Genomic DNA, 25,040 nt, shown 5'->3' with positions numbered 1-25,040 from the left:
GATACCTATACTCATAGCCATACAGAGACCTACATTTGAAAATAAAATAAATCTCAACAAAGTTAAAAGATGTATTTTTAAAAAGAGAAATAGTAGAGAACATATTTTAAAATATAAGAAATGAAAGGGTACAAATAAAAATGAAAACATTCATGTAAAGGTTTTTTAAGTATGATTGCAATTCACAATTTATGATAATCAATTTGAAAATGCTTTAAACCAGACATACAACACAAAATAAAAAGTTGAAAAGATGCAGAAAACATAATACTAAGAATGAAGGTGGAAACTGAGAACTCTACTAAAGAAATACGTACAGTTTCGAGATGAAATGCCCCACACAGGTTCATGTTTTTAACCCTACTGGGAACACTATTTTGGGAGAGTCTAGAAACTTCTGGAAGTTGAAGACTAACTGCAGGAATTAGAACAATTGCAGGTATATTATCCCTGACCACTTCCTGTCAGACTCCAGTTTCTGTGTGTCTTGACCTGAATGGCCCTCCTCCACTACAAGCTCCCTCCCACATGTTCTGCTCAAACTCAAGGGGAAGCCTGTCGTAGTCTTTCAAACCATAAGCCAAATCAAATCTTTCTTTCTTTAGTTCTTTCTGATAGCTGTTTGTCACAAAGATGTGAAAGTAGCCAGAACTACATAGTCCATCTGCTAGAAAGAATGTTGGGAAATTCACTTGGACTAGAGATAGCCAAGTGGTTAAGAGCACTTGTTGCTCTTGTAACCCATGTGAGGTGGCTCACAGTCACTTAAAATTCCAGCTCCAGGGAATGTGGTGCTCCCTTCTGGTCTCCACAGGTAACTGCACTCACACACATACACCCCTACACACACCCACACCCACATACACATAGATTCAAAATAAATCTTTAAAAATGTACTCAATAACATCTCTGCATATTTGTGAACAGATTCTTTCCAAGGAATCTGGTCCAAATTCTTAGAAAATAAGATCTGACATCCAGTCTTTTCTCGAAAAAAAGCTTCATCCTCATCCACAAACCTGAGAAAACACCACCGACACACTCACACATGCACACGCATGCATATGCACAGACACACTCACACATGCACACACATGCATATGCACAGACATTATGGGTTACCATAAGATGTAAGAATTAGTTAATAAGAAGACTGAGCTAATGGGCCAATCAGTTTATAATCTTATGGAGTTCTGTGTGTGATTTCTTTGGGGCTTGTTGGTTGTGGGGTACTGGGCAGGACAGAAACCCCAACAAGCAGGTCCTTCATGTTACACATGCACACACAAGCATATGCACAGACACACACTCACACATGCACACGCATGCATATGCATAGACACACAATGGCAAATAGGTACAATGACAGTTCCAAAAATAAAAAGAAACGGGCTCAAGCATGGGAGGTTTTCCCAAGAGAGTTATTGAATAGGTGACAACGGTAATATATGGATATGAAAATGAAGAAAATAGAGCAATTACCAACCTGCAGGAATAGCTTGCTCACACATAGGTAGGAAAATCACTTTTATCTACATGTGTAGAATGTGTCTTTAAATTAAACAACAGTGTGTGATGATCAAAAAGTAATGACAAGATCACGGACCCTTGAAGAATATCTTTGATTCAGGACTTGCTTCTTGTGTGAGGCTAAAGAAAAATTGAAGAAATAGAGACACTAAGGGATATCCCCAAAGGAAAAGACTATAAATCCGACTACATGGATAACAATCAAAACTCTCTCCAACAAAAGCACTGGAGGCGACATGACGAGATAAACTGTAAAGTGGGAGGAGATGCCTGGCCTGCAGATAGTGACAAAGCTCTAAAATCAGGGAAGAAGACACCAGCGGACCAGCAGGAAGGTGAAGAAGCCAGGCGAGCTGTTTCCAGCAAAGGGAATCTGAATGACCGCTGACCCGCAAAAAAACATACAACCCCACCACTAATCAGAATGTTGGAAACTAAAACAAGATACTTACCATTTTACACGCGCCAAACCAACGGAAATGGTATAATTTGACACCACGAGCGGGGCGATAATGTGGAAAAATTGACAGAACACTCACATTTTATTAACGATGTGAACATTGTGATAACCACTTTGGAGGATAAATTGTCAACATCTAGGAACATTAAGGGATGCATATCTTACAGCTCAGGAATTTTATTCCAGGGAGTGAACGCTAGAAGCTCTCTCTTGTGGATAATGAATGCCCACTGCAACATTGTTCACAACAAGCCCAACAAAATGATTTAATAGCACAAGAATCCATCAATCCAATGAGCGGGTGGTGATACACTCACCTGATAGAGCCATTTAGGACAGCTACCAGCAGAGGGAAAGCTCAAAAAATAAAGCGCTGAGTGAAGAAAGCTTATTGCACACACACACACACACACACACACACACACATATATATGTATGTATGTATATTGCATTAGTTATTTTTCTAGTTATTGTGGCAGAATACATGATGGACACAGCTGAAGGAAGAACACCTTCATCTCCACTTGAGTTTTGTATAGGTAAAGCACAGGGCTGATGCAGGCTGGCCTGTGGCTATAGCAGCTGGGGGTTGATTCACATCAAAGTATTGACCAGAAGCACTTGGGTAGGAAGTAGGCAGGGCTATGACCCTCAAGGACCTCTCTCCAAACTCCTAAAACAGCACCAACAATTGGGGAGAAAAAAAATATAAACAAATGGGCTTGTGAGAGACATTTCACGCCAAACACATGAGGAATAGGAAAGTTTGAAGGCATCCAAAATAATGGTAAATGCCATCATGACTGTTACATGTTTGGAGCATAGACAAACATGGATGAGAATCATAGAAGTCACACTTAGAATGGAGGTAGCTATGAGGAAGGAAAAACAAGACTAGGTTTGGGAAGAAATACAGGATAGAGATGTATTCTACTTACAAAACTAAGGGGCAGTTGGAGGGATATTAAGAGTCTATGAGCTGAGAGGCAGGTTGTTTTCATGAACATTCACTATCCTCAAAGATATGTTTGAAGTCATTAAATTCTTTTAAAGCACCCCAAATTTTAAAACTTTGTAAGGGATGTAGTAAGTACAATTTTCAACAAACTCAATTTTGGTCCACTTGTGGGGAAAACACAAAGTAAAGTATATATAAGCCATTTTGGCCTATTAATTTAGCTGATGTTAATAAGAGTGTAGTGTAGGGAAGAGAGGGAGGATGTGGCCATTCGCTGTTGATGGGAACTTGAAGTGAACTTAATCAATTTGACAGTTTACATGTAAAAGGTCTGAGGAGTGGATTCAAGGGACAGTGAGACGGATTGTTGGTTTCCTGGGGAGTAAAGACTTTGTTGGAAAAGTTATTAACATCATGAGCAGACAGCAGCATGGCAGGGGCTGTAAAGAGTAGAAATTGGGGCGCCCATGACTCAAGTGGGAGTCTCTTACACCTTCCCAAGGATGAGAAGATTTTACATCACAAGCCTGCAGCCAGGCTCTCTGATTCTCAGCAGAAGTCAGGGGAGGGGTTGGAAGCAGGATGTGTGGCCTCCAGCACCCCCTTTAAAGTAAACTCACTTCCCCAGGTGAAAGATACTGGCACTTGGAAGTCTGTTAGCTAGAGATTCATGGTCTCTCGGAAGAAGCCTGTCAGTGTCTGTCAGAGAGGATGGGCTGCTGCAGCTATTGAAGCCAGAGCAACACCTGGTTCCAATGTTACATTCTTATACTCCCAGCCTGCGGTTTATATGAAGAAAGAGCCAGGCGGTGGTGGCGCACACCTTTAGTCCCAGCTCTCAGGAGGCAGAGGCAAGCAGATCTCTGTGAGTTCGAGGCCAGCCTGGTCTACAGAGCTATTCTACGACAGGCTACAAAGCTACAGAGAAACCCTGTCTCAAAAAACAAACAAACAAATAAATAAATAAAATATGGTGAAATGGTTTTCCAGAAAAATGAGAGAGAGAAGGAGGCCTAAGGGATAGTGGGCGTTGATTTAATATGAAAAAATATAATAAATATAGATACATGGGTGTGAAAACTTTGCCTCAGTAGTAATAAAAATAAAGCCATCAGTTGTGTGTATCACGACTTTGTTCACAGCAGTGTTATCTTGATGCATTAAATCTAAAGAAAACAGTAGGTAAATAGAGTCAATTATGGTACATCTATGGAATACAATAGTCTATAAGTAAATAGAGTCAATTATGGTACTTCTATGGAATACAATATTCTACAGCTATTCAAACAATATTTTTGGAAACATTTATGCTAGAGCTAGGTGATGTCTGCCTTTCCATAGGAGCCAGGTTCAGTTTCCAGCACCCACATGGTGACTCACAACCATCTGTAACTCAATTCTAGAGGACCTGACACCTTCTTCTGGCCTCCACAAGCACCATGCATGCAGATGGTGCACAAACAGTCATGGATAAAATACCTATATGCATAAAATATTCTTTTAAAAAACTGTAAAGCAATGAACCTTGTTAATAAGTTTTCAGTGTGCAGGATGCTAACAGGTGTATACACTGTTTTACAGCTGTATTTCTCTAGCTAGAAATATTTTTCTATCAAGTGTTGCTGCTTCTGAATATTTCTGATACTTTAAATAAGTTTAAAAGACAGTATTCTCTTGATTATTGAAAATGAAAGTTGCTACACAAAAATAGGATGAAAGTGTCTGGGGAAGCAGATGGGTCTAATAATGGGGCTGAGTAAAGGAGGGCAGGGAATACAGAAGGAATCTGCTCAACTTATAAACCTGCATGAAATCGCCAACATAATATTTGTATCAATTCTTTGAGAATGTCATACATGTATACAATGCATTTTGATCATATTCACCCCGGTCCTCCCCTGAACTCCTCCTAGATAAAGCCCCCCACCCTCCAAGCATCCCTTCCACCTTCATGTCCTCCTAAAAGAATTTAATAACACTTAGTTTTTAAATAATTCACTGAATCCAGTTTGTGCTGCCCATATTCTCGTGGGTGTGGGGCCATCCACTAGAGCATGACTGACCTATTACTTTTAGAGAAAATTAACTCTCCCTTCCCCAGAATCCACCAGTGCAGTTGTATTTGGGGATATATTTCACATATATTTAATATATAAAAATTTATTTTGATGTATCTGCATCACCTAAGTGTTCATTTTAGATGTAAAATTACTGACCCTCTTATGTTTTCTTTCTGTTCTTTACTTTTCCTGGTTTCAGTGATAAACACTTATTGATTTTATAATAGAAAATGTTATGGGAAACAAAGCACTCACCAAAATAAGACTTGATTGATAAAAGATTTATATTTTAAAAAAACAATTATCAGGGAACTTACACAAAATTGAAAAAAAAATGTTTATCAGCCTTCAGGGTGCTTTGAAGTAATTGAAATGGTGCACTGCCAAAATTAGCATTGCTAAAGACTTTTCTAAAGAGAGAAAATATTTCTATCAAACATCATCAAGATCTATCATAAATAGATAATTCAAATTTGTAAAATAAATATTAAGATCATAAAAGACAAATGGGTTAAAAAAAAAAACAGGATCGGTCCCATAAGGGAAATACAATTAGTAACAAACACAGCGGAGAAATATGAATTTGCAGTAAACATCACAGGCATGCAAATGAGGACATCTGACAATGATGATTTACATACTCTGAAAGAAAGACAGGACATGTCCAATGCTAACATCTCCCAAGGAAGGAGCTGCCCGGAAGTTGACCCATATATTCATTTGTAAATCCTATTATTCGCACCCTTTTACCAAAAATGTCACCACTAAGAATTCACCTTCAAGAAATAATTTGGCAAAATCAAAAAGATCCCTTAGCATCTCCTTGGCTTCCAAATGCTAAAATGTCCTCTGGAGTAATCCCACCTACACCCTGGACCTCTGTCCTCACAGGTCTGCAGGGAGAAAGAAAGTCAGGGCGGATTTCCCTGGGAGGAAAGTAAGGTTCTGGAGAGGACATTAGATCGAGGAGAGGAGGCAGCAGGTAAAAGAGAAACAACAAAAGAGGGTGTCAGTTGTCGGAGGTGAGCTGCCACAGGGTCAGACTGGAGGCATTCATCCCTTCATGTACAGGTGGGAATGTTCACATGCACACACACACACACATACCCTTTCATACCTTGTGTGCTGGTTAGTATTAAATGCCCATGTACCACTACCACATAGAATCATCTGAGGAAGGTGCTTCACTTGAGTAGTCTATGGCATGTCTGGGGAGGGGTTTTTTGGGAGTTTCTGTCCTGCCTGGTTTCCACGGTCGTTAAATCCCAAAGAAATTACACAGAGGTCTACGTTAGTTATATACTGGCCCATTAGCTCAGGCTTCTTATTAACTCTTATAACTTATAAATAGCCCATTAGCCCATTATTCTAGTATATGTCAACCACATGGCTCAGTACCTTATCCGGCAGGGCAGTCACATCTTGCTTCTTCTGTGGCTGGGCAAGGACTGGCGAAAGAACTTTCTTCTTCCCAGAATTCTCCTGTTCTCATTGACCCGCCTCTACTTCCTGTCTGGTTGTCCCACCTATACCTCCTGCCTGGCTACAGGCCAATTAGCATTTATTTAAAATATAATTGACAGAATACAGACTATGGTCCCACACCAGATGGGTCTTAGCAGTTCATTGATGTGGGAAGACTCAGCCCATGGTGGGCAGGACCATTCCCTAGGCAGGGGCTCCTGAACTGTATGAGAGTGAAGAAAGCTGGTGAGCAGATGTCAGGGATGTGTTTATACTCTTGTTCTTGACTGTAGATGTTCTGTGTGTGAGTAGCTGCTTGAGCTCCTGCCTTGGTTTTCCTTTAAAGATGACCTGTGACCTGGAATAGTTTGCTGACAGCAATATTTCTGTCCACCTACCTCCGAACATGGCATAAAGCTAGAGTCTCTTCCTTCCCTAGCCCTGCTCAGGCAGAGTAAACCCTTGCTGAATGCCCATTTCTCCCCAGCAGACTCCACACTTTTGCAGAAATTATCTTCCAGTTCCTCAGAACACCCACACTGAAACTGGATCTGATGAGTCAATCCACGCAGGTGCCCAGCTGAGAACTCTCCTCTGAGATTAAAGAAGTCCCCCATTCCTCCTATCCCTAGAGAAAACACACACTTCCCAGAAGCAGCTGTGTGTGGTTTCTGACATGATGACTGGCACCTAAGAGAAACAATTTACAATGAGGAAATGTTTGACTTGGCCCATAGTTGTAGGAGTTTCAGCATATGCTCAGCCTGTTCCGTGGCCGCTGGAGCTGGGCTGAGGCACAACGTCATTCTGACAGGGTGTGGAGGGGCAAAGTTGCTCAACAAATGATGTCCAGGAAGGAGGGTAGGGGAGTTTGTGTTAGCCAGTGTTCCTCTTCCTCCTCATCCACCCCCTCTGCCTCTGGCCTACAGGATGGCACTGCTCATATTGGGGTGGTCCGTCCCCTTAGTAAATGGCCTCAGAAACTGACTTCTAACCCAGTTAAACAGACCGCAAAGTTGAGCCACCACGGCAGCTTCGTTCTGACTCCTCTTGGAAAGGGACTTCAGCTTTGACGGCTCTGGGTCGGGCCTGGCAAACAGTTTTCTCTAGCATTGAAAACATAACAACAGAGTACATCCATGTCACACTCTGTCCCTGGGACACAATAGCCGGTGTCTGGGAGACCAGGAATAGACTCAGAGGGAAGACCTGGATTACCTCACCCTGGTGAGTCACCCACAGGCCTTGGAGTCCTGTCCTAGTAACACTGAGGGGAGAGTTGAGGCCTTTCCCACTCCATCAATTTGCTTTCTCAAACCATTAACTACAGAACCTCTAAGCAAGCGACTCATTTAAAGTTATATTCAGAGTTGGCTGGTCAATGATACTTGATAAGAATTATTCCAACATGAAAATGTGAATATTAGAGGTTAGGACTATCCCAGTTAGCTTCAGTAGTCAACGTGGCACAGCCTAGAGCTGTCTGAGAGGGGACCCTCTGTTAAGAAAGTGCCCACATCAGATTGACCTGTGGGGTCTGTGGAGGACTGTCTTGATTTTTTAACTAATACAGGAGGGCTCAACCAACTGTGGGCAGCACCATCCCTAGGCAAGTGGTCCTGAGCCTCATAAGAAAGCTAGCTAAGCACAAGCCAAGGAGTGAGCCACGGCATGTGTGTGTAGGTCGGAGAACAACTTATTAGTTAGTTAGTTCTCTCCTTCTACTGTGTGGGTCCTGTGGCTGGAACTCAGGCCATAAGGCTTGACAGTATGTGCCTTTTCCTATGGAGTCATCTGGTCAACCCTTGCTTTTAGAGGGTCCCAGGCATGATTTCTCCCAGTGGTTTCCCAGGAAATCAGATGTTAAATGATAGCATTGGAGCAGGTGTTTTGCGGCACAGCCTCATTCTGCCTGCTTCCTGTCAAACACAAAGGTGCATGGGCTTTTACTCTGAGTCCCCTTCTTGGCTGGTCTTTTTTATAAACTATAAATTTTATAATTCCATCCCACTTCCTACAATATCTGTGTGTTTTTCTACCATCAGTTAATCTCCTATGCTATTACAGAACTTATCTTTCTTAAATAGTTGAGAAAAGACTGAAGAACTTTGACTAAGAATGCATCTGATACGTGTGTGTGTGTGTGTGTGTGTGTGTGTGTGTGTGTGTGTAATACAAGAGACACAATTCCATTTTAAGACCTTAGATGCGTGAAAATCTCACATATAATTACTGCTCTACTTAGCAAAAGTGTTTTCATTGTATGAACTTTGAAGTCAAAGTTACATAGTTCAAATCCCTTTCTGCCTCTGACTACAACAAGGATTTGGGTAGTTCTGTAATCTGTTTGCCTTTCATTGTTGCCCGTGTGTAGAAGGGTAATCATGTCTGAAGCCAGGGGCTCTTCCTGAGACTCAGATGCCCTCACATAGAGTCTGGCATTGTGCAGGCACTTGGGAGGTTGACCCCTAAATTGTTAGCCCCTGGTATTAAGCATCCCTGGAGATCAACTCCTAACCTGATATTGATTGCTGAGAATAAAGGGAATAAATGAGAACTAATTCCCGGTTCTTGCAGCCTTGAATTGCAGCTGCTAATACTAAAAGGCCTCTGTAAGAATCTAAGTCACATGGCATGAAAACCAGCTATTACAGAAAGGCATAGTTCGTTTCAGTTTGACCCCAGGGTGAAGACAATTCCCCTGGGGATGCCCCATGGTTGAGAGCATTGGAGCCAAGAAAGAGCAGGCAGCTCCACGCTGGCCATCCGCTCGAGTTTACCACCATCAGCCACAGCCACTGGTGCCTCAGTTGTACTCTGAAGAACCCAGTACCCCACTACAAGCATCATCCACTCAGATTTTATATATTTATAGATATATATAATGTTTATATATATATATAAAATTATTATATATATAGAGATAGATAGATAGATAGATAGATAGATAGATAGATAGATAGATAGATAGATAGAAAGAAAGACAGGCAGAGAAGGAGGCAGGCCATGACTTCCATACTGTGCCCTCTCTCTTTCCTACAAAAGAAAAGACCTCAGCAAACCTTAGAGAGCAGCAACCATCACTGCTCAAAACATGGAAAATCTATCTATTTCCCTTTGCTTCTCAGTGTAACACAAAGAGGAAGAAAGGCTTTCTAATCTCTTGGGACTGCTGACGTCATAAAATATACCAGTGTGTATAATCTAGAGCTGTGGGTTCTCAATCTTCCTGATGCAGTGACCCTTTAATACAGTTCCCCAGCCATAAACTTATTTCTGTTGCCACTCCATAACTGTATTTTTTGCCACCCATGGGTTGAGAACCACTGCTCTAGAACCAGAAACAAACTCCTGGTTTGTTTTCCAGCCAAGGCCCGAATTCCGATAGGAGGAGTCAGTGGGTCTACCCAGACGGGGAGGTCTGCCAATGAGCTTAGGGAGGGATCTCCACTAGTGCTAAGGCAGAGAGGTTGGAATTCACCTCAGCTCACACAACCAGTTAGAGAAAAGCTGACATAAAAGCACACCCCGTCACCAATGTGATCCTCCTGGTTGAATAAACAGCCACTCAAAACGCTCAACATGGTGAGATGGCTCAGAGGGCAAAGGTACTGGCCGCCAAGCCTGGTGACCTGACTCCAATCAACAGAACCCGGAGGGTGGAAGAGGGAACTGACTCCCACAAGTTATCCTCTGACCTCCACACATGTGCCATGGATACCCACGTGTATATACACGTTTACAAATTAACAAACAGAAAATCAGTCTTAACGCTCTCAATACCTTGTTCTTTCAAGTAGTCTAAAATCGGCTATTCCTGTTTTCCCCTTCATTTATTGACTCATCCTTTCCCCCACAACATTGATAAGAGAAGGGTCAAATTCCAGTCCAGTTCTTTTCCAAGTGAGGGCATGTTCCCTGCCAAGACACATTAATGAGGTTTCCCTGTGTCCTTGGCTACCCTCTGCATGTTTTTGGTCACATAGTAAAAGAATGTCCACCTGGATCAATCAGTGACCTAATAAAAAGTTTCTTCGTCATTTTCTCCCAAGGTCATTCCCTGGAGCCTGGAGTCAGACAAGATTGCAAGAGGGTAGAGTTGGGCTGGGAAGACGGCTCAGTCAATAAAGTGCTTGACTCATAAACACAAGGACCTGAGTTCAACCTCCACAACCCACATAAAAAGTCTAGTGTGGTGGCCCATGCTTGTGATCCCAGTGTTAGGGAAGTAGGAATTGGAGAACTCCCTAGGCTCTCCGCCCAGCCAGCCTAGCCTAGCCAGAGAGTTCCAGACTCAGTGAGAGTCTCAGTCTCAAAAAACCACTGGATAGTGCTGAGGAACCCACCCAAGGTTGAACTCACACACACAGTGCGCCTACACACATATGAACATAGTGCACTATTTCCCTCACGGTTGAGCCTCACCATGGTCCCTGCCTTCCCCGCCCCTCCCCCACCGGGAATTGCTCTTCCTCAGTCCCACAGAACATTTGTTTCTTACCTCCTGGTTAGTTTTCTTATCCCCATGACTCTACAGGAAAAGATTGGTTTCAGGTGACCAAACTCCAGACTCTTGAAATTACCATTTCTTTAAAAAGTTCTTCAAATTAAAAGGCAGCCAGGACTGGGAACATTTTAAAAAGCCAATGATGAAAACATTACTTTACAAACCAGAGTGCAGTGTTACCCAAATTAGAATGGCCTTTGAGGAACCATGTTAGAAGAAGTGGATGATGACAGCAGCCTCTTTAGGGGCTTGGGCTTTCCCATGGAGGTTCATGGGAGAAGCTGGCTAGGTGTGGGCCAGAAAGGCAGCTCAGGTAATAGAGACCTGGTAGAAAATCTGTGACACCCTGAGTCCTAGCCCCAGTATGACATAAACTTGGCATGAATGCATGAGGTCACTTGCTTGTAATCCTGGCACTTGGGAGATGGAGGCAAGATCAGAAATTCAAGTCTTCCTTGGCAATAGCCTGGGACACAGGGGACCCAGAGACAGGTGTGGGGGGGGGGAGAAAGAGGAAGAGGAGGAGGAGTAGAAAAGAAGGAAGGAAGGAAGGAAGGAAGGAGGGAGGGAGGGAGGGAGGGAGGGAGGGAGGGAGGGAAGGAAGGAAGGAAGGAAGGAAGGAAGGAAGGAAGGAAGGAAGGAAGGAAGGAAGGAAGAAAGTCTTCTTCTGAGCATGAAAAAGACTGAATGGATCTATTGACTGCTGGGATACATTGAAGGTGTCTAAGACAGTATAGTCAGGCCCTGAAGTAGGAGCAGTTCTATCTTTCTAACACGGATACAGCACCCTCTTTTAACTATCTTCATAAGTGATTTTGAACACCCCCAGCAGGTGGACATTTATTTGCTTATGCGCCCTAGAACACTAGAAGCACACACAAAATAAATTTCCTGATGTGGTACAAAGAGAACTCCAAGGGTCCGTTGGCTCCTCTAGACATCCGAGCAGCTCTCTCTGAGGCAATGATTCCTGCTCCAGTTCTGGAGAAGTCGAATCCATTGTCCTTGGGATGAGACTGCAACTTGTTCCTTCAGCTGCTGTGGCTGTGGGAGCATTGGATGGTGGAGCCACTGCTTTCCTGTCTCTGATGTGTTTATTTTGAAGAGATATGACATTTTTACTCTTGATCCTCTGGGTGAATTTAAAACAATTTCAGAAGGAATAGGGGTCAGAGAGGCGGTCCAATCATTAAGATGTGGCTGTTCAATCATGAGAACCTGAGTTCAGATCTCCAGCACCCATGCAAAAAAAAATGCATATGCCTGTAATTCCAGCAGTAGGGAGGTAGGGAAGCAATTTCCTGGAGCTCAATGGCCATCCAGCCTTGCTAAGTCCATGAGCTCCAGGTTAAATGGGAGACCCTGTCTAAAATTCAGTAAACACATGGTAGAGAGTAGGTGAGGAGGGCATCCCACAGCAGTTTTCTATAGCTCCTCTGAATCCGTGACTCCAAATGCTTGTGTTTAGGCTACCGCAGATCCTTTCTCTCTGTCCCACCCCCAGCTATACCATAGTGCTGGGACAGACTCAGCACTCAGGTATCAGTTTAGGAGAAAGCACCTGGTCCTCCATAATTTGCTCAGATAGATAGACACTGGGTATCTGTCTGTCTGTTCTGTTATCATCTTCATTTATTGACTTGGAAGGCTCAACCTGGTCCAACGCCAGGCCAGGAGTGCCCGTCTAGTATCTGCTAGCACATACAGAATGTTTTCCGTCTGGGGTCGTCCTCCCAAGGTTTCTACAAAGCAAGGGTTCATAATCCCCTCCGCTCTCGACTCCAGGGGCAAGTCTCCCATCCCCAAGACCTCTAAGTTTGGGCGACTGACTTTCCAGTGGTGGGGAGGTGGAAGATCTTTCTCCCTTCGTGTCTCTTTAAAACATTTTAGCCCAACTTGATTCTTCCATGTCCTATAACTCAAGCGTGTGGTGTCTTCAATAATGGGATCTTACTGTCAAGTTCTGGAGGGTAACCGATAGAAAGCAATGGCCGTAGTCAGTAACATTTATAGAGTTTTTTTTGCAATTTATGGTTGTGGAGGAGGGAGGGAGAGTCAGTTTTCTTTAGGGATGCAGTCCCAAGAGGACCCCTGTACTCAGGTAGAATGTCTAACATCTGTTCATCTATCACTGCACTAAATAGACTCCGTGGGTTTTTTTAGAAAGAGTACAAGAAGTTGGGAATTCATGGTGGTTGTAGGGGTGTGGAAGAAATTGAAGGGGAGGAAAAGGGGGTGTATTGATTAAAATGCACTGTGTGTATTATATATACATTATATGTATATAATTTTATGTATGGAATTCAAGCAATTAAAAAAATAAGTTAAGCCCTTTGCTAGTCTTGGTTGATTAGAGCACCCCTGCCTTGAAAGACACGTACCATGTAGTCTTACATTTCTTTATCGCTCTTAAGCAGGGAAAAGGGGAGAAGGGACAAGTCAGGGGGAAAGTACGTGGGAATCTTAAAATATTATCTCAGGCCATGCTATTCCCACTTTACAGATAAGATAATAGATGCCACCAATGTTATTTAGCATTCTGCACAGATAGCAGGTGGCAGAGCCAGGAAGGCTCTAGAAGCCTGGTGCTCATTAGACTATGGTCTTCTTGCCTGCTAGGAGAGGACACTTAATAGAGCATGAGATGGAGAGAGGAGAAACCTGGGGTGGAGCAAGTGACAGAGCTAAAGGAGCGACAGCTTTGGAGGTTTCTTCCCCTGTGGGAAGTGGTGTTTCTTTTTTCTTCTCTTTCTTTTTTCTTTTCTTTTCTTTCTTTCTTTTTTTTCATAGAAAAAAATGTTCTGGTGGAGAATAGAGACAGGCTGGCAAACTCACTGAATTTGGTAAATTCACCTGCAGAGTGAGGTGGGGGTTGGGAGTTGTTGCTGAATATCCAGAAAAGAAGAGAGGAGAGCAAGTTAGTGGGAAAGGGACCCAAGGTGGCTGGTCAAATGGTTTTAGGGGCTGAACTCTTAGTACAAAAAAAGTGAAAATTTCAGATCCTGCTTAACCGTGCAAAACAGGAAGAAGACAGACCCAAAATCCAGAACCCCAGCCGTTTCAGGAATCAGGAGTCACGTCGCGTCTTACTGGTGATGGGTCCCGTGTTTCAGGGAGGAAGCACAGCCACAGAGCACACAGGTTTGGGTTGGCATAAAGACTGTTCATAGCTACACACAGTACGCCTGCATGCGGGAAGCAAATGTCGGCGTCAGGTGTCTTCCTCAAACACTCTATAGATTCAATGCAATCCCCATCAAAATCCCATCAAACTTCTTCACAGACCTTGAGAGAACAATAATCAAGTTTATATGGCAAAACAAAAAACCCAGGATAGCCAAAACAATCTTATACAATAAAAGAACTTCTGGAGGCATTACCATCCCTGACTTCAAACTCTATTATAGAGCTACAGTATTGAAAACAGCTTGGTATTGGCATAAGAACAGAGAAGTCGACCTATGGAATCGAATAGAAGACCCAGATATTAACCCACAAACTTATGAACACCTAATTTTCGACAAGGGAGCTAAAGGTATACAATGGAAGAAGGAAAGCATCTTTAACAAATGGTGCTGGCATAACTGGATGTCAACCTGTAAAAAAATGAAAGTAGATCCATATCTATCACCATGCACAAAAATCAAGTCCAAATGGATTAAAGACATCAACATTAATCCATCCACTTTGAACCTGATAGAAGAGAAAGTGGGAAGTAGTCTACAAGATTTAGGCACAGGAGGCCTCTTCCTAAGTAGGACCCCAGCAGCACAGACAATAAGAGAAACAATGAATAAATGGGATCTACTGAAACTGGGAAGCTTCTGTAAAGCAAAGGACACTGTCAGTAGGACAAAAAGGCTGCCTTCTGACTGGGAGAAGATCTTCACCAACCCCTCATCAGACAAAGAGTCTCTCATTGGGACCTACAGTTTCTAATTATGCGAGACTCGCTACCCAACAAGCCCCAGGGATCCACCTGGCTCTGCCTCCCCAGCATCGTGGATGGGGGGAGGGGCTACAAGAACATATTCATGTCTGGATTTTTTTTTAACTAATGTGGAGTCAGGGGACCAAATTCAGGTCCTCATGTCTGCACAGCAAACAGTTCCGCCACTGTCTCCCCAGCCCCTTCCGAGAGCTTTAAAGTCAGTCATTGGCAGACAACACTTGACACTTAATCTAACTGCATGTTAGTCATTTCTACAGTTTACTGGGGGTGTCTAAGGGCCAACTCAGACTCCACAAAATCTGAATTGTTCATCACCCCCACACACACACACCAGACCCATTCCCCTCATAGCTCCCCCTGTCTCAGTTGGTGGTAGTCCCATTAATCTATCTGCTTCAACCAAAAGCCTTGGGTCATTCTTCACTCTTTCCCCACCTCCCCACTCCCAGAAATTCAAGTAATCTACTAGCTCCACTTCCAAAAGCAATCCAGTCCCATTGCTGCACTGAACCAGTCAAAGCTTGGGACTCAGTGGCACTGCCTTCCTCAATGGGCTCAATTGCAGTGCCTTCTTCAATGAGCTCAATTGCAATGCCTTCCTCAATGGGCTCAATTGCAATGCCTTGCCAATGGGCTCAATTGCAATGCCTTCTTCAATGGGCTCAATTGCAGTGCCTTCTTCAATGGGCTCAATTGCAATGCCTTCTTCAATGGGCTCAATTGCAAAGCCTTCTTCAATGGGCTCAATTGCAATGCCTTCTTCAATGGGCTCAATTGCAATGCCTTCTTCAATGGGTTCAATTGCAATGCCTTGCCAGCGGGCTCAGTCACAGCGCCTTCTTCAATGGGCTTACCTCTTCACCCTTGCTCACCTGCAAACACCACCGATGGTGGATGTTACTTATTCTTTGGCTGCTTATGTCTTTATGAGTCTTTATGTAAAAGCCATGGATCTATGATGAGTCTCTGTGTTCACTATCCATCTTTGTATTCTTAGAACACACTAAACATGTTCCAACCTCAGGACCATTGCCCTAACTCTACCAAACTCCTTTTCCCCCACAGAACGACCCCTTCAAGTCCCTCAATCCTTTGTCTCCAGTTCAATCTCTGAGTACGACTCATTCTGACCACTCTATTTAAAGTCACTGCCTTCTTCGTTATCCCTGTCATTTATTTCTTTTTACTTTAGTTTTTGAGACAAGATGCCATCTAGCAAAGGCTGAATTTGAACTCACTGTATAGCCAGAAATGACCTTGAATTCTTGATACCCTGCCTCCACCTCTCAAGTGCTGGGGTTATAGGCATGTGCCACCATACCTGCTGCATTAGGGATTCAGCCAAACACTCTGCTAACTGAGCTATGTTCCCAGCCTCATGGTTCTCATACATGTATCTCTGCTTTATTACATCTGCTTTTCATACATAATTCTTCTCACCCCATGGTACATAAATCCCACAAGGGCTGGAGAGCTTATCTGTTTTATTCACTTAACTCTCTCAAAAGCCAAGAACAGAGCCCAGGACACAGTGGTGTTCAATATACAGCCTTTATTTGTTCAGTGTGCACATACAAAATAAATAAAATATAAACAGCACCAGAGAGCCAAGAAATCTTGCAAGAGTTGCACATCGTGACATCTTCCCCACTTGCTTTGGCTGAATGACCTTGCTTCATAGCCTTCAGCATTAAACTGAACACTAATTAACCCAGTGAGTGAGTTTATCCCAGGGTATCTCTCAACAGGGCTCCCAGCAAGACTCTGATCTTTGCTTCTCACTCAGTTCCTTCTTAACCTGAGAGCACCAGTTTTCAGCCCCCCTTTCAGCCACAGAATTGCTGCCCCGCTACACTTACATTGCAGGCGCCTGAAATTTGACTGACCTCAACAGGAAGCAGAGTCCCTGGAGATGCGGGCTCTTCTCTCTCTTTGGTGTCAGTCTGTTACTTGAAAAGTGACGTTCGTGACACCACGAAGGGGCTTTAGAGTGAAACACGACCAAGGATGCAGAGGTTACCTACCCCACCTTTAATAAAACTTCCAAACACAGCACACTAAGTCTCAATTGATTCTGAACTATGAGCTCGGCTCAAAAGGAAAAAAGACCTGGCGAGGTGTTTTATTGACAAAATTTATCAAAATAAAAAGTGTTTCAGTCGGTCAATCTTTTTGGTACTAGATATTGTTAGATTTGGACTGAGGGAGGCAAAGAAAGAGTCCAAACACTAGGTAATATGTTTTAAGGTTAATAATTAATGGGGGCCTTCCCTAACTGAGTACTAAGAACCAGTTTGATCTCTTTAGTTCTAGACATTAGCAAGAAGACCTCAGACCCCAGGGTGAGACAAGAGACATGGGAAGTCCCCTCCATGCTCCCATCTTCCTGGTTTTATGCATCTTTATCCAGTCAAGTGCCTGCGGACAAGGCTTGGGGACAGGTAGGAATTTATCTTTTCTCTAGATTCCTCTTTCTTGAATGTGTTGCAGAGATTGACGGTGGGGGATGGAATTTGCTTCAGAGCACGCGAAGGGGTTCTGTGGTTGGCACTGAAGGCACCCAGCTCTGTGCAGCTAGCTCTTTGTAAGAGGGACTGGATTTCCAAAAAGCTGCTTGGAGAGAAAATGTTGTTTAAAAAAATTAAAGATTTGAAAAAAAAAAAAAAGCCCTTGCAACTAGCAGTGCCATCTCTTGCAGGGTGATGTGGACACTGGGAGATTCCCACAGCAGACAATGACCTGAAAGACTTGGGATCTTCCTAAGGGTTCATTTGGATTCAGATTAGCCATTTTGGAGTGTGGCGAGCAATCAAATGTTCCACCTTACTGGAGTTGTGAGGCCGCCTTGCTGTCTCCGAAGAGGGGGACACGATTCCGAGTCCTGTTTCTAGTCCAATCTGAAGTAGAGATGTCATTGCATGTTTCCTAGTCTTTCGTGTTCTAACAAAGCTTTTTTCCTGGGCTAAAGAGCCACCAGCAGTCTACCTGTTCAGTCTGTCACTTCGTAAACTTAACTAATGGCCAAGGATACTCTTATATGGTTGTTTTTTTTTTTTTTCGCAACGGGAGTCAGGTTCCTAGCTGAATGGTGTGTTAGATCAGGAAATGATGAAATTGAAATAACTGAATAATTTGACCAAATTAGACAGGAAGGATGGCTGGCTGGCTTTGGAGACAGGGTCTACGCAGCTGTCTTAGCTAAGGTTTACTATTGTTGTGAAAAGACACCATGACCACAGCAACTCTTTATTTGAGGGGGCCACCCTCAAATAAAGAAAACCTTTATTTGAGGGTGGCTCGCTTACAGTTTCAGAGGTCCAGTCTCTTATGATCATGAAGGGGAGCATGGCGGTGTGCAGGCAGACGTGGTGCTGGAGCTGAGTGTGCTACATCTTACAGGCAACAGGAAGTCACACTAACTGCCACACTGAATGAAGCCTGAGAAAAAGATCTTAAAACATGCCCTCTCAGTGACACACTTCCTCCAATAAGACCACACTTCCTCCGACAAGGCCACACCTCCTAATAGTGCCACTCCCTTTGGGGGCCGTTTTCTTTCAAAACACCACAGTAGCCCAAGCTGGCCCAACCTTGAGGTCCTCCTGAGCACTGAGGTCACGGACTTGAACCTCTACATCCACCGGAGTGTTGGACTTTTCTTTCCTCAAAGGCTATGCTGGGGGCTGGAGAGATGGCTCGGGTTAAGAGCGCTGGCTGCTCTTGCAGAGGACCCGCGTTCAGCTCCCAGCATCCATACCAAGTAGCTCATTCACAGTTCCCTGCAACTCCAGGGGATCTGACATTCTTCCAGCTTCCACAGGCGCTGGCACTTACGTGGAATACCGTCTTAGTTAGGTTTCTGTTGCTGTGATAAGCACCACGACCAAATGAAACTTGTGGAGGAGAGCGTTTATCCCGGCTTACATGTCCCAGTCATCAAGGGAAGTCACAGAGCAGGATCCTGGAAGCAGGAACTGAAGCTGAGACTTGGGAAGAACAGGGCTTCATGGCTATGCTCCTCCTGGGTTACTGAGCCTGCTTTAGCATCAAGGACCACTAGCCCAGGAGAGGCACCACCCACAGTGAACTGGGCTCTCCCACACAATCATCAATCAGGAAAATGCACCAAAGGTTGGCCCACAGGTCGATCTGGTGGTGGCAATTTCTCATCTTCAGTTCCCTCTTCCAAAATGACTCTAGCCTGTGTCAAGTTGGCAAAACTAACCACACGTGCACATGAGTACACACACACACAAACACACACACACACACTCATCTTTTAAAAAAATCCTGTGCTTGAAAGGAGTTCAAAAATTTGAGAATCAATAACTTTCTGATAAGGTGTGTACCTGAAAATTCCAGAAAGCCCTTATGAAAAATGGCTGTTCTTTTGAACTTATTATTTCATAGCATACATGAGTTATTAATTCCATATTATTACTTTCACCTACTAATCATTTTGTGTGCTACATATAATGTTAGCATTTTGCTTAGATCATCTTATTCTTAGTGCCCTGCCTAAAAACATCCCTCACATCATAATTTAGATCCATTCAAGTAAAAATCCTGATGATTTTTTGTTTTGTATTTTTATTGACTTCTATACTTGAATGAAAATATTAAAGTCTAAGTACGTTAGATCAGCTTGTAGCAACAGCACTGGAGGTAACTTTCTTGCTGTTTACCACATCTGTCAAAAGGGAGAATAAATATGGCCCCACAGAACACACAACATTGCCCACCAGAGAATCAGTCCGAAGATGTGAGGCCGGCTAAGTTCTTGTGAAAACAGTAGAGAGTTATAAAATGCACTGATAGTTTTATCAATCTCTTGGTTCCTCTTTGGAGAGAGGGGGCAGGGTAAGACTAGGGACCAAAACAGGAACAATGCCTTTCCCACTTTTCAGGCAGAATTTTCTGTATAAGATGGAAACCTACATAAAATGATTTGGAGACAGAAGTTAGCTGAGAGAAAGAAAGGAGCGTTAACCATCCACCTATTCAGCTAACAACATTTTCTGAGATTTGCTGACTATTGGGAAACGTGTAACTTGATGGAGAGCCAGGGAGAAACATAATCCGCTCAGAAAGACGTGTGACAATTACTCAGATCGTTTTATAACTACAGTGTGTTGCAGACGTAATGGAGGCCAGGGTATAGTCAGAAACGAGCAGAGCAGATTTAGCTCAGGTCTAACCTACAGTGGATGAAACTGACAGAATTTTACGGAGGAGGTGCTCTTTAATCCACACCCTAAAGCCAAGTCTGTACGTGGAGAGGGATGGCAGAGGAGGGGAAAGAATTTGAAGTACAAAAATCACACGTGGCCAGGAAGGCCCCTCCTGATCAATATGCCGATCTTTAGTCCCTGCGTTCACAATGGGTCAGGCTTTCTCTGCCTCTTGGCCAAGAACATTGTATTAGTTTTTACTAATATGTATAGTGTATATTTATGTAATAAAATATATAGAGAAAAATATATAGCAGGGCATCATACCTGGAGCAGCAGCCCTGGGGAAGCCAAAGCAGGAGCGCTGTTGTGAGTTTGAGGCCAACTTGAGCTACAGAGTGAGACCCTATTTCACAAAGGGAGGGATGGCAGAAGGAGGGAGGGAAGAAAGAGCCGATATCATCAGACCTCAAAGAATGCCTGCAAACTGAGCTCACACCCCCAAAGCCTCCCTTGAGAACCTCTTAAGCCTTAACATGCCACATTGCCCTTTGGGAACTTTCTCCTTCGTGAGAAATCCCTCGAGCCAGCGTTCTTCCATTTAGAGTTGAGGCCCATCTAAACACTTCCACGTGGTTATAAGTTCATTCGCTCTCTTTGCTGGTGCCGTTGTGTAACTACACAGACTTCATTCATCCATCCTACTGTCAGGTGCAGACCGCTATTGCCATTGAAACTTGGGACTTGGAAGTAATCCATACCGAGTAGGTTTGGCCTCTACCCCGCCCAACCTCCCACGTCTTGGCACTATCTGAGTTTTTCTCAATGGTCTCCTCATTCCACTGTTTGTTTGGGTGCAGGTTTATCCAAAAGCTGAGGGAAGTAGTGCTGATTAGCAGTGGGTGACCTCAGGACAGAGGGCGAGAGTCAAGAGGCCTCTGGTCCCAGGAAAGCAGAATTTTCTCTGCAGAATGCAAGCTCATCTGTCAACATGGCCTGGTATAATATCCTTCTGGGAAAACTTCAGGTCCACCAGCATCCCATGATGGAGCTCTCCAGCAAATGGCTCTCCATGGGGGGTGACTTTGCCCTCCTGGGAACATCCAACAGTATCCAGAAGCATTTTTCATTGTACACCATGAAGAGAGTATTTCTTCAGCTTCTAGCAGACAGAGGCCAGGCGTGCCACAACCATCCTGTTGTGCACAGGGCAGGGCTGGGGGCAGGGGTCCCAGAACAATGCAGCATGGGACCCACAATGCTAAGGTCAGCAATCAGCTTCAGGCTCAGTGGGTAAAGTGCTTGTCACACAAGCCATGAGGACTAAGTTCAGATCTCCATATAAAGCCAGACAGGGTGGCACACATCTGTAATCTCAACACTCCTACAGAGGGATGGGAGGGAGCGACAGAAGACTCTCCAGAGTTAATTAACATGGTATAGGCAATGGTGAAAAACAATGCCATCCTGTCTCACGTAAGATAGAGCGCTGAGGACAAACACCTGAGGTTGTCCCAAACCTCCACGCATGCTCTGCACGCCCGCCCTTGTGCACATTCTGCTTATGTAACTTTGGAGCTGGGAAGCAAATGATTGTGCTTTGTGTGAGTGTGCAGAAGCTCAGAATCCTTCTGTCTCTTGCAGGCACGTTTTGCATCTCCAACCTTCCACGTTCTTAATACCCACCCCCACATTCCAACAGGAAACTAAAAATAAAAATGACAGGGTAGAGATTGTAAAGATGAAGCTACAGGATTTGATTACTTCAATTCTGTTTCCTTACATGACACTCATCCACTAAGATTTTTTTTTGTTTGTGTTTAAAATTTACGAATTAAACAGATTGTGAACCATAAAGTTTAAGAATTTGTTTGGCAAGTAAAAATTTGAGCTCACAACAGAATACTTACCATATTTAAATATCTTAAAGTTAAAATTTAATCTTCTTTTTAAAAAAAACCTACCCATTTCTTTAAAACTAAAGAATGAGTTGAGAAAATAATTACTACTTTAGTAAAAATAATACTGCAAGTATTTTTATATTATGAACAGAAGGGAATTAAAAATGATCCATCTATGTGTCAAATCCAATGTATGAGGTAGCCCACTGAGAATAATGAAGAAATCAAACATGGGTGTATATTTTTTTCTCCACCACAACATGACACACAACGAGTCCCACTGGAGAGAAGTGAGTGTAGAAGAGCTCATTCCCAAGTGCCCATGCAAAAAAAGGCACCTCGAGGGGGTTTTGTTTGAGTGAGGTCTTGCAGGCTGGCATCGGGGGAAGAAGGAAGCAAGGCATCCCCCATGCAGCAGCATAGACTGGGAGCTCATAATGCGCCTGTGTCTTTCAAGCTTGAATATCTTCCGAGAGTAAATTATCTAGGGGGAAGGAGGGAGAGGTGGAGATGGAGGACAAAGGGGAGAACCAAGGAGATGGTGATGGAAGAGGAGATGAGACGAGGGAAGTAGAGGAGGAGGAAGAGGAAGAAATAGAGGTGGAGGGGAGAGAAGGGGAGAAGACAGAGGACAGAGGAGAGAGAGATCATGTGTGAGCACATGCCCAGAGCTAGGTAAATTGCGACAGACTGGACTCCACCACCAATGGTGGGATCCCAGGAATTGCTAAGTCCACCATTAAATTTAAATGCCTACTATCAAAAGTTGTAGGAAGTTTGGGGGTTAGTAAGGATGGAATTATGGAATAAATCGCTTATTATAGACCCTGAGATGCTCATAGCTCAATACTTGTGATTTTTATCCAGCCCAGGTGGTGAGTTTCAGAATCCCAACCCCGCCTGAGATAACAAGGCTGTGTGTAGGTTGGGGTTTGAGCAGGGGATGGAGGTTCTTTGCCTATTGGTAAAGGTTGTCTCTTGGTAAATTGTAAAAGGGACCTATAACCTCAAAAAAAGAAAGTTCAAAAGCAATTTATCTTGCTTCTTTTGAAATAAGTGTAAGGAAATTTGACATGAAATAGCAGGGCAGAAAATAGGATGGAATATCTAACATATTGAATCATTCTATGGAAAGTCTATTTATGTTTCTTACTAGAGTTTGGAAGTTTGTTTGAAAGTATACTGAGTTTCAAAGACATGGTATGCTCTTTGGGGCGGGAGTGAGATTTTAATGCATAAGAATAAATGAAGGAAGGGAGGGAGGGACGGAAGGGAGGTAGGGAGGGAGGGAGGCTGGCCTGATTACCTACAATTAGTTTAGACTGGGAGGGATCTCAGTGGCCATCTAGCATATGATTGAGGTTGATCTCCAACTGGGAAGGAGATAGATCAATCTTGGGTTTGTCCTGACAACAGGGCCACTAGACAAGAGGGCTCTTGCACTGACAGTTCAGACCTGTTACCTCCGCTCACCTTTGCAGGCCCAGTCAGCCTCAGATTACTGCCCACGAGGAACCTCTAATTTCTCCCTTATAACCACTGTTATTCTCCCTTATAACCACTGTTAGCGGAGGGAGGCAGAGATGCAATGTGTACCCCAGATGAACACACCCAGGGTGGCACAGCAGCTGGGGACCAGCTCCCAGCATTCTGCAGAAATCCCCCTTCCTCTTCAAGAGACCCACCACCAAACACCCTGGCCCTGCAGCCCAGTGGGTCCAGAACCCTCCTGGTGGGTGTCACCTAGATAGGACAAGCCACGGACCAAAGGACAGACATGTGACTTTCACCCTGCCTGCCTCCCAATGGGACCTAGCACTGCACAGGGAACAACTGCAGCGCCGCTGAAGGCCTTGGGCCTGCAAACTGACCTAAAAACACAAATCACCCAGAGAGCGCTCAGCCAAAAGCCAAAATTGGGTATCTAGATTCCCACTATGGTCTTCCCCTCCCTCTGCCCTATTTAACACACCAGCTGCCATGCCGCGTACTCACAGGCGACTCAGCAGGAAGACAGGCTGCCCTGATTTAGGCCTGGTTTACAGACAGAGCAGAGCAGTCCCAAATACATTCTCCAAGATTATATTTCTGACACCATACTGACGGAGTCTACACAGGGCAAAGGAGTCAGCCATTCTCACTGCCATAAAGATGGCTGGCCACTGGTTCCAAGGAGAGTGTTCGTTTTAGAGTGGAGCCTTCTCAGTAGAGAACTGGGGTCCAGCCTGCCAGGGAATGGGGTTAGCTAGAGGTGGGCAGGACACCCAGATCCCTGTCAAGAGGCCACAGGCACCATAGCTGGACTTCAACCGCAGTGGGAGATCCAATCCTGCATGATGCAAAGGAGTCACAGTAACTTGGGCAGTGTTGGGGTTCACAGGCACAGGTCTGGGGACCAAGATCAAAATATTGATATGCTGACAAGCATCCTAGAGAGCCTGCTGGGTTGCTCCAAAGAAAGTGCAGTTCTCAGTCATTGCCACTAGGGAGCGCAGTGACGTCTCCTTGGCTTTTGAAAAGGCAAAGCTATTTGTTATCTACTATTCTGTTTATAATTCTACTTCCAGAAACACTCACAGTTTTTACTTCTTCCAGTGGGATTGGGGCTGGGGCGAGGGGATGGCGAAGAGACTCAAAGCAAGGAAGGGGTGGTCTCCTTGCACACATTTTCACCTCTACACTCTTATCTTCACATCCACACGTATTAGCTCACTTTTGGGATCCACACTCTGCTACCCAGTAGGGTGTGGTTAAGGGTTTAGGAAAACGTGTCCGTGACAGCGCAAATCGTATTAACGTTCCAACAGTAGGTGAGAAAAGGGCAATGTGCTTAGCTGGATTTGTCCTGTAATTACAACTGTGTGAAACTATTTATTAGAAGTGTTGAAAGGGAAGAACATATTGGAAGAAAAATACACAGAAATGGCTCTACTTCCATTGAGTTTATATCTGAATTTTTAACTCTTCCAAATTTTATGTAAAACATAGTATAGTTACTTTAATGATCTGAATGATTTAAAAGTATGTCAGCTTCACT

General features: G+C 43.9%; 1 protein-coding gene across 2 annotated transcripts in view; it reads left to right on the top strand.

The window, feature by feature from the left end:
* The first annotated feature begins 7,680 nt into the window (after positions 1-7,680).
* The window catches only part of Lipc (lipase C, hepatic type), a 138,472-nt gene continuing 121,112 nt past the window's right edge, over positions 7,681-25,040 (top strand). For both annotated transcript variants that reach the window (XM_048424115.3, XM_048424113.3), the window contains exons 1-2: positions 7,681-7,699; positions 17,239-17,372. In XM_048424115.3, the coding sequence (XP_048280072.3) occupies positions 17,288-17,372 (85 nt within the window). In that variant the 5' untranslated portion in view covers positions 7,681-7,699; positions 17,239-17,287. The remainder of the gene's footprint in view (positions 7,700-17,238; positions 17,373-25,040) is intronic.

This window comes from Myodes glareolus, chromosome 4 (assembly GCF_982192425.1).
Source record: "Myodes glareolus chromosome 4, mMyoGla1.1, whole genome shotgun sequence".
NCBI lineage: Eukaryota > Metazoa > Chordata > Mammalia > Rodentia > Cricetidae > Myodes > Myodes glareolus.
This window is presented reverse-complemented; position numbering and strand designations above follow the sequence as displayed.